The following is a 10,778-nucleotide window of genomic DNA, read 5'->3' as shown; positions in this document are numbered from 1 at the left end:
AAGACCCAACATGGTGCTAGAGACCTCGTCGTCGATGTTTGCATTAGCAAACTTCCAAAACTCTTTTACTATGACGTCCAAAGCAATATATTGTCCTAGGTTGAAGTATTCAAACCAGTCTACTCCAAGTAGATCATTAATGAATTTGAAGTCGTTCTCTGCTAGGTTTGCAAAATCGACCTTTTGTTCATGGAGAATCTCAAGTTGATCGAGGCTGCATTGAAACATTGGAACGTAAGTTGCATTGGAAGATAAGGGAATAAAGGATGACCTTGATGCCATTAAAACAAGAGAGTCGTGAGTGATAGTGAGTAAAAAAGGTTTTAAGAGCCAAAACAGTTGAGCTTTTCAAGAAAAAAACGAGGGTGCACGTGTGAAACAACTGTCATAATATTGGATCTGGTAAAACGCTACATATTCACGAGTAATTGAATTTAAATGAATCAGAGTCACAAGTAAATTCAATTTCACCAAAGGCATATCTTTAAAAAATTTAACTAGTCACTCTGTTTTACCAGAGGCAAGGCATACAAAGGATTTAAATATCATTCTTTAATAAATAGAATTTTGAGATGTTTCTTTATAAGGTTGAATATGTCCTCAACAAAGGGTTTTGTGATAATATCAGCCCACTATTGACCAGTGTTGACAAATTTAATGTTTAAAATACTCTTTTGGACATAATTCCTAATAAAGTGATGTTTAATCTCTATATGTTTTTCCCTAAATTGTAAAATAGAGTTTTTGGTTAAACAAATGGCTGAAGTGTTATCAAAGAAGATAGGAATGTTCCTATCATAAATTTTGAAGTCTTCGAGTTGATGTTTCATCCATAACAATTGAGTGTCACAATTAGTTGTTGAGATATACTCTGATTATGTTATAGACAAAGCAATAGTGCTTTGTCTGTTGCTTGACCAGGAGATCAGATTGTCACCTAGAAAGGTGTAGTTTCTCTGGTGCTCTTTCTTTCTAGTCTATCTCCAGCATAGTTAGCATCATAGAAACCTACTAACTTATATTTAGAGGAATGCTTATAAAACAGACCAAGGTTAGTAGTGCCTTTCATATATCTAAAGATCCTCTTAACAGTTGCTAAGTATATTCTTTAGGGTCAGACTGAAATATGGCATACACATACACCCTAAACAATATATCAGATCATGAGAAACTTAAATAAAGGAAGGAACCTATCATATCTCTATATACCTTTTTACCTGACTCATCCTTGTCAAGAGAACAAGTTGGATGCAAAGGTGTGTTCATTGGTTTACAATCATCCATTTTGAACTTTTTAAGCAGATCTCGTGTGTGTTTGGTTTGGTGAATTAGTACATCCTATGGGTTTTGATGAATTTGAATTCCAAGAATGAATTTGAATTCTCCCATCATACTCACCCAAATTCATTCTACATAAACTTAGAATATTCTTGGCAAAGATTGTCGTTAGTGAAACCAAAAACAATATCATCAACATATATTTAGACAATGAGAATCTCATTTTTATATGATTTTCTATATAAAGTAATGTCAACTTGATCTTTTTCAGAATTATTTTCTAAAAGAAAGTTGCATAGTCTATCGCTCCAAGATCTTAGGGGATATTTTAGATTATATAAAGATTTCTTTAGTTTGAAGACATGGTTTGAAAATTCATTGTCTTCAAAACTAGAAGGTTGTTTGACATATACTTCTTTATTTATTAAACCATTAATAAAGACACTCTTCATGTTCATTTGATATAATGTGATTTTATTAAATACTGCAAAAGAAAGTAAAAGTTTGATAGCTTCTAACATTGCCACCGAGGAGAAAGTTTTAATGTAATCAATACCTTCTTTCTAATTGTAACCTTGGGTTACAAGTCTAGCTTTGTTTCTAACTATTGCACCTTTCTCTTTGAGTTTGTTTCTGAAAACCCACTTGTTTTCGATTGGCTTCTTTTCTATGGGTTTGAGGACTAGATCTCATATATCATTTCTTTTGAATTGGTTCATCTCTTCTTGCATAGCTAGTATTCATCCATCATCTAATAGTGCTTCGTTTATGGATGTAGGTTCAATTTCAAAGAGTAGTCCAAACAAAGATGTCTCCTTAAGAGTAAAAGTTTGATAGCTTCTAACATTGCCACCGAGGAGAAAGTTTTAATGTAATCAATACCTTCTTTCTAATTGTAACCTTGGGTTACAAGTCTAGCTTTGTTTCTAACTATTGCACCTTTCTCTTTGAGTTTGTTTCTGAAAACCCACTTGTTTTCGATTGGCTTCTTTTCTATGGGTTTGAGGACTAGATCTCATATATCATTTCTTTTGAATTGGTTCATCTCTTCTTGCATAGCTAGTATTCATCCATCATCTAATAGTGCTTCGTTTATGGATGTAGGTTCAATTTCAAAGAGTAGTCCAAACAAAGATGTCTCCTTAAGAGCAAATTTGGTTATAAAATGATCATGTGTGTTGCCTATGATCAAAGGTTCTGGATGAGATGACTTGTATTTTCATCTAGACGTGGATTCTTGATTGGATTTGATGTTTCTTCAATTTTATCTAGTTCCTCTGCAATATGCAGAGTCTATACCTAGCTTTGACTTTTTAGGGTCAAGCTTTTTGTCATCAAACTTGGTATGGATTTTATTTATTTATTGTATATTCTATAGGCTTTAGAACTTTTAAAGTATCCCAAAAAGATGAACTTTTGATATTGTGAGTCACACTTGCCAATATTGTCTTTGGCCTTTAAGATATAGAAAATACATAGAAAATGATGAAAATAAAAAATGTTAGGCTTGATTCCTTACCAAAATTCATACGGAGTTTTATTGAGAATAGATCTAATATAGTTTTTATTCTAAATCTAACATGCAATGTTCACATCTTCTGCCCGAAAATGTTTGAAAACGTTCGTTTCGTGAATCATGGTGTGTGCCATTTCCTAAAGAGATATGTTTTTCCTTTCTACAACACCGTTTTGTTTGGATGTTCTAGGAGAAGAAAAATTATGTAAAATGTCATTCTCTTCACATATGTTTTCAAAAAGCTTGTTTTAAAATTCACCTCCATGATCATTATGAGCCATTGTTATACAAAAACCTTTTTCATTTTGCACTTGTTTGCAGAAGGTAGTGAATACTTTATGTGACTCATATTTATGCTTTAGAAATTTTACCCATGTTTGTCCGAAATAGTCATCAACTATAACGAGTCCATACTTTTTATCACTGATAGAGGGAATCTTTACACATCCAAAAAGATCAATATGTAAAAGTTCAAGTGGTCTAGATGTCGAAACAATGTTTTTAGAAGAAAAAGAAGATTTTGTTTGTTTCCATTTATGACATGCCTCACAAAGAACATATGAGTTGTACTTTAGATTACGCAAGCCTCTAACTAATTCAAGTCTTTTTAAAATTGTGATTAGCCTCAAGTTGGCATGTCCTAATCTTTTGGGCCATATCAGTTGTTCATCACTTACAGACAGAAGACACTTGACTTCTTGTTTGTCCAAATAAGATAAGTTTCTTTTGTAAATGTTATTTTTCCACTGGCCAACAAATAGTATGGGTCCATTCGCTTCATTGACTTATGCTCGGTAGAATATGCATAAATCCTTTTACAAATAAAGCATTCTTAATAGAAAGAAGACAACCATTACGTATTGTGTCGTGTCAAATGATCTTACCTTTCTGATCACCTCCAATCTTACGAATCCTCCGTTCTTAAGGGTCGTCTCTTGGAACATAGTCTTTTCTCTCGTCATGTGTCGTGAGCATCAACTGTTTAGGTACCATGATTGGTGTTTCAACTTTCTTGTTAAGGATATTTGTAAGATAATTATTTTATCTTTAGGTACCCAAATTTAGTTGGGTCCTAGTTTGTTAGTGTAGAATGGTATCTTGTCGTTCCATGTTTTCAATATAGGACAAGTTATTCAATCGTGACCTTTATTGTGGCAATAAGCATGAGCAATATCAGGTTGAATATATATAGTATTTTATGTTGTTTCTTCAAATCCTATGTCGTTTTTATTGTTTCTGCTGACACAATGGATCACAGAAACTAGTTTGCTTCTGTCTATGCCTTTAGCTAGAAACTCTTGAAAGACCATTTCATACTTAACAGAGTTGCAGTCCTTATTCTTTGAGGTTTTAGAAACCTTTTCTTTTAGAGTTAGGTTTTTCCATTTTAGATTTTCAAAATCTTTTTCAAGGGAACTGCATTTAATTTTTAAGATGTCATGAGCTTTTCTAAGAGACTTAAGTTTTGAAGAAATCTTATTATATTTTTTGAGGAACTCGTTTAGTATATTTATGAGTTCACTACGGGATAAGTCAGAGAATACTTCAATTTCTTCATCAGTAGCCTCTGAATCAGAGTCAACATCAGCCATCAGAGCCATGTTCAGATGCTCTTCCTCTTCATCAAAGTCATCCTAAGAAGCAATAAGACCTTTCTTCTTAGCCTTGTAGTCTTTCCTATGAGATTTTACTTTATCAAGTTTAGGACATTTTGATTTGTAATGACCTGGTTCCTTGCATTCATAGCAGATGAGCTTTCTTTTGAATAGCTTTTCACTTCATTCTCTCCTACTTTGGGATCTTGTTAAATCTCTTTTGGGAAAAGATTTCATTTTGTTGTTCCACATGCACTGGATTTTTCTTGAGATAAAGGATAATTCTTCATCCTCTAAGTCTTCACTCTGATCTTTCTTATAGAGCCTTAGAACTTGTCTTCTTACCTGGGATTTGAAAGCGAAGGATTTTCCTTTTCTTGGTATGATCTTTAACTAGTTCAATATCATGGGATTTGAGTGAACTCATTAGCTCTTCCATAGGTAGTTCTTTTAGATCCTTGAATAGTTGTTACCTTTGGTTTCCACTTGCTGGGAAGATTTCTGAGGATCTTTTTGACATGGTCAGCATTAGTGTGACTCTTCTGGATAACTTTCAGTCAAAAAACTAGAGTTTAGAATCTAGAAAACATTTTTTTTTCAATGTCTTCATTTTCTTTCATCTGAAAAAAATTCTTATTTTCTAACGAGCAAAGTAGCTTTGGCTTCTTGTACCTGCTTGTTCCCTTCATATTTGAGAACCACAACATGAAAGATACTCTTAGTTGCTACATTTTTCAAACTCCTTAAAAGTGATCACGTTCATCATGAAGGTTTTGGCTTTCTGATGCATTTTGTATTGTTTCTTCTTATCGCTATCAAAGTTCTTTCTCGATATTTCAGTACTAGCAACATCTTTGGAAGCTTCATAGCCATCTTTGACTATGTCCCAGAGTTCAGGATCATGAGACATAAAAAAATTATGAGTTTGTCTTTCTAGTACTCGAATCTTTCTCCATCAAGAAAATGAGGCCTATTAACATTTCCGCCTATAACTTCTTCACCATAATTAGCCATACGGGATATAGAACCTTACTCAAACATGGTTAAGTGCTTAGTTTTGATATCAGACTCTAATGCTAATTGTAGAATGAAAAGAACACAAGAAAGGGGTTTGAATTGTGTTTTTAAAAAACTTTTGTCATCAAAGGCAGGGACATGTAAGTCTAAGAGAAATGCAGGTTCTGGATTGACAAGGAACGCTAGGTGGTGACAAGATTGGTGATCTTGAATTTTTTGAGCATTGCTTGTATGGAAAGATTCATAGAGTCCAAATCTCTACAGGGAAGCATTGCTCAAAACGAATTCTAGAATATGTTCATAGTGATCAATGGAGCCCTGCAAAAATTGCTTCACATGGAGGTAACAAGTATTTCATTACATTTCTTGATGACTATAGTTGAAAAGTAGGGATATACATGTTAATAAGAAAGGATGAAGCATTCAAACCCTTTAAAGATTGGAAGTCTATGGTTGAAAACAAAATTGACAAAAGGATTAAGACCTTAAGGATAAACAATGGTCTTGAATTTTGCAGTGAAGAATTCACTAGTTTTTGCAAAACTAATGGAGTGAACATGCATAGGACTGTAAGACACACACCTCAGCAAAATGACCTGATTGAAAAGACGAATAGAAAACTGATAGAAAGAATGAGATGCATCATGTCCAATGAATGGAAGTTAGACCCTCATACTATCATGTCAAAATATTTGGACTTGCATCATACTATCATGTAAATGAAGGGAAGTTAGACCCTCGAGCCAAGAAAGGGTACTTTATTGGATATCCAAGTGGTGTAAAAGGTTATAGGATATAGTGTCTTGAAAATAGGAAATGTATCATCAGCAGATGTTAAGTTTCAAGAGGTTGACCTATACAAGTCCTTAACCAAGGCTGCTAATGAAAATTCACATCAAACTGAAGCTGAGAGGTTTGATCTTGAGGTGGAGCAAGCTACAGAAAAAGGAGAAAGATCAATAGCATGCTCAACAAGACAAGATTGATGCACACCCAACTGAATATGTTATGTTCCCAGATCATGACCGTCCAACAGAACAAGAATTATATGACTATAATCTCATTCGACACAGAGAAATAAGGACATCAAAACCCCCTCAAAGATATGGTTATGCAGACATGATTAGTTATGCATTACATGCTGCTGAAGAAATCATACAAGAAGATCCCAAGAACTACAATGAAGCTGTCAGGTCTCAAGACAAAGACAAATGGAATTTAGCTATGACTGAGGAGTTGAACTCACTAGAGAAGAACAAAATTTGGTAGCTTATACCTAAAAATGCCAACTCCAGAATTGTAGGCAACAAATGGATCTTCAAGAGGAAGGAAGGAATTCCAGGAGTAGAACCACCTAGGTTCAAAGCAAAGCTAGTAGCAAAGGTATTCACTCAAAAGGAAGGGGTGGACTACAATGAAATCTTTTCTCCTATAGTCAAGCATACATCTATAAGGATAATTCTAGCCATGGTAGCACACTTTGACATGGAGTTGGAACAGATGGATGTCAAAACAACCTTTCTCCATGGTGATCTGAATGAAAGAATCTTAATACAACAACTAGATGGCTTTAAGACTCAAGGAAATGAGTATTGGGTTTGCTTGCTAGAGAGATCACTCTATGGGATAAAGAAATCACCAAGAAAATGATATTTGAGGTATGATTCATTCATGCTTAGTCAAAGTTATGCTAGAAGTAATTTTAATAGTTGTGTGTATCGCAAACAAGCATCGTCAACAACATACATTTACTTGCTGTTATATGTGGATGGCATGCTAATAGCATCTAAAAGTATGAAATAAATAGAAAAATTGAAGAGCCAACTGAAGAAAGAATTTGAGATGAAGGATTTGAGGCCAGCTAAAAGAATTCTAGGAATGGAAATCATCATAATCAAAGAGCAAGGAAAACTGATAATTTCCCAAGAGAGCTACATTGGGAAAGTCCTAAATAGGTTTAATATGAGTGAATTAAAGGCTGTCAGCTCTCCATTTGCAGCTTACTTCAAACTTTCTTCAGCCCAGTCACCTAACACAAACTAGGAAACAAAAGACATGAAGACAATACCATATGCTAGTGCCATAGGGAGCATCAAGTACGCTATGGTTTGCTCAAGGCCAAACATTTCTCATGCTGTAAGTGTCATGAGAAGGTTTATGGGAAATCCATGGGTGAGTCAATGGAAACAAATGGATTCTAAGGTACTTAAAGGGTACTCAAAACATGTGTTTGGAATACAACAAAAGTTCAGAATCATCAAAACCAGACCAAGGATTTGTAGACTCTAATTTTGTGGGGGCTTTAGATAAGAGAAGATCTCTTACAGGATATGTGTTCACATTGTTCAACAACACAGTCAGTTGGAATGTTAATCTTCAACACATAGTGGCATTGTCAGCAATAGAAGCATAATATGTTGTTCTTGCTGAAGTTGTGAAAGAAGGATTTTGGCTGAAAGGATTGATCACTAAACTTGGTGTTAATTAAACAAGAGTCTGTTTACATAAATTGTGACAGCCAAAGTGTCATTCATTTGAGTAAAAATCAAATGTATCATGAAAGAACCAATCATATAGACACCAAGCTTCATTTTATCAAGGATGACATTAAAAAGAGTGAGATAAATGTGGCAAAGGTGCACACAAGTGACAATTCAGCTGACATGTTTACAAAACCTGTCACACTTAACAAATTCATACATTGTTTGAATTTGCTTCAAATCAATTCTAGAAACTGAAACAAATGACTAAGAGGATCTTATTTGACGAATCATAGGTTGAAGCTTCTCATTTGGTATCAAGGTGAAGATATGTAAATAAGTGGTACTCAATTAGAAGACTTTGGAGATATAGTTACTTACAAGCAATTTGTTTTGAGCAGTTAGTTTTCAGTTAATTAGATGTAACTACTTTTGTTTGTTGCTCCTAAATTGTAACCAACTAGTATATAAGCCAAAGTAAGCAATGTTGGTTCGAAGCATGAATCAAGTTACAATTTTGCAAAGAGTGTAAAACATTGTAATTATTTCATCTCATATTAGTGATAATTTGAAGTCAGATCCAATCCCTCAAACGTAGGAGTCTAACTCTAAACTGAGTTAACAATTGTGTGTGTTCATTTTAGCATTGCAAGTTACAATTCTATTTCTGTTTTAATTACTGAAAAATGGAAACCAATAACATTCTTGGGTGAAAACTGATCAATCTTCATTTTATTGAAACCAATAACATTCTAGGGTGAAAACTCATCAGTCTTCGTTCACTGAAACCAAGAACATTCTTGGGTGAGAAACTAATCAATCTTCGTTTCGTTTACTTTTATCTTAATTGAAATTTAACAAATTGCATATATATGTTTGATGGTGCTATTGTTAATTGGAAAGTTGCCCTTGTCCATGTTATCTCTAATGTTCATTTTACTCACAATCTCACTCATGCAAAAGATGCCCCCTCCATTTAGAAAATTTCTATTTTAAAGGCTTTTAACATTACCACTCATCCTACTTGATCCCTATCATCAAAGAATGTTTGTGGCAAACTCCTTTCTCCCTTTGGATTAAATGCAATACTAATGGATCATTTATATGTTGTTCTGGTCTCGATGCTTGTGGTGATATTTTAGAGATTACTGGACTATTTTCATAGGTGGTTTTGCTCTGAGTTTGAGGCTCACAACTTCCCTGCATGCTAAAATTATAGGAGTCATGAAAGCTATAAAGATTGCATTCAATAAGGGTTGACATTGTTTATAGGTGGAAACTAGTTACTTTGGCCTTTAATAGCTCTTCTATTGTTCCTTTGCAACTGAAAAACTGATGGGCTAATGCTATGAGTTTGGTCCCCTTTATGATTTTTAAAATCATTCACATTTATAGAAAAAACAATTATTGTGCTGATAAAATTGTTAATTTGGGTCTGCATTTCTCACTCGCTCTTGATGGATTAATCCTCGTTCTTTTATTTTGGATATATGTACATTGCAAACTTTATTTTTTATCAAAAGCGGGTCAATAAAATTTAATGTATATAGTCTATATTTTGAATTTAGAATAAATTACATTAATATTAGTTGATCCACTTTAAATTATAGATAAAATAAAGGAGTATAATTCTCATTTTTTTGTTTTTGATTTTATTTATTGAATTTCAAATTTGCTGAAAAAAATTATTTAATTAGAACAAAATCAGTCCAATAAACATGTTGACATATTTTATTATATGTCAAATGAAATCATAAATAAAAATGAGTGTTGACCGTGTGTTGGAAAAATTGCATCATAAAAAATAATGAGACCCACCGTATCTGATTTTCAAATTGAGTCACATTTAGTAGGTCAAATAAATAATAAAGAATTTAATTTATATAAAAAATAAGTTACAAAGTAAACTAATTAAAATTTGAATAACATATCAAATCAAATGAGTTTTATTAATAAAAAAGTTAAATCTTAATCACACAATTATATATAAATAATTATAATTAAAAATTATTTAAATGACACACACAATCATATATAAATAATCATAATTAAAAGTTATCTAAATGGTATACGTAACACGACTACTTAAAAAAGTCACGTAATGTCTTCTTCAAAATGACAAAACTCTTTTCATTTAACATTATCTCGTTGGTAATATTTAATTTTTATTATAAAATTATTTATTTATAATTTAATAATTGTATAAAACTTTTTAAAATGTAGGAAATTAAACTCATGATTGGTCAAATAATAAATACAAATACAAATAGAAATATATAAATTGCATTTACATACAACATTTCTTTTCTGGTTTATGTTATTTCCACCGTTTTCACAATTTCCTAAAATCTCACCCTTTCGTCTTCCACCATGTCCAACAGGTAAATCTAAAGAAGTTCCTTCGATCATTATTTTCATCTTCCTTCGATCTCATTTTCGATTTCTCTGTTCTTCATTCCATTTCTTTTTTTGTTATTATTATTTGCTAGGTGTATGTGCTTTAGGTCTCGAAAAAGAGAAAACAAATAACCGTTTGATGATTTTTTTGCTGTTTATCTTCTTGTTTGATATAGATTTTCCTTGTGATAGTTGATGCTTGCTAATGGTGATGTGTTCAAAGACCTGTTTGATGATTCTTTAAGCTATTTTCTGTTTTTTTAGTTGTTTTCTTGTTTATACAAATTAGAATTTTGATATAAAGAAAGTGTAATCAATTATTTTTTCTGTTAAGGTTGGAGTGGGATCATGGGTGTATTTGATCTATAATAAAAGAATAATTTTGGAAATTTAAGTTTAGGGTTTTATTTTCTTTTTATTTTCTAATTCTAATTATAACAAGGCTCTATGTACTAATTTTTTTATTCTTTTCTTATTTAGTAATTGAACACTCTT

The 10,778-nt window shown here is 32.6% G+C and overlaps 1 protein-coding gene across 2 annotated transcripts in view; it reads left to right on the top strand.

Annotated features, from left to right (window-relative positions):
* The first annotated feature begins 10,132 nt into the window (after positions 1 to 10,132).
* Positions 10,133 to 10,778, top strand: part of LOC101505450 (E3 ubiquitin-protein ligase makorin-like) — a 4,198-nt gene continuing 3,552 nt past the window's right edge. The window contains exon 1 of one of the 2 annotated variants that reach the window (XM_004499814.4): positions 10,133 to 10,267. In XM_004499814.4, the coding sequence (XP_004499871.1) occupies positions 10,257 to 10,267 (11 nt within the window). In that variant the 5' untranslated portion in view covers positions 10,133 to 10,256. The remainder of the gene's footprint in view (positions 10,268 to 10,778) is intronic. The other variant, XM_027334977.2, reaches the window with a different exon arrangement.

The sequence above is a fragment of the Cicer arietinum genome, chromosome 5 (genome assembly GCF_000331145.2).
Source record: "Cicer arietinum cultivar CDC Frontier isolate Library 1 chromosome 5, Cicar.CDCFrontier_v2.0, whole genome shotgun sequence".
Taxonomy (NCBI): domain Eukaryota; kingdom Viridiplantae; phylum Streptophyta; class Magnoliopsida; order Fabales; family Fabaceae; genus Cicer; species Cicer arietinum.
Note: the sequence above shows the minus strand (reverse complement) of the source record. Positions and strands in the feature narration are given on the sequence as shown.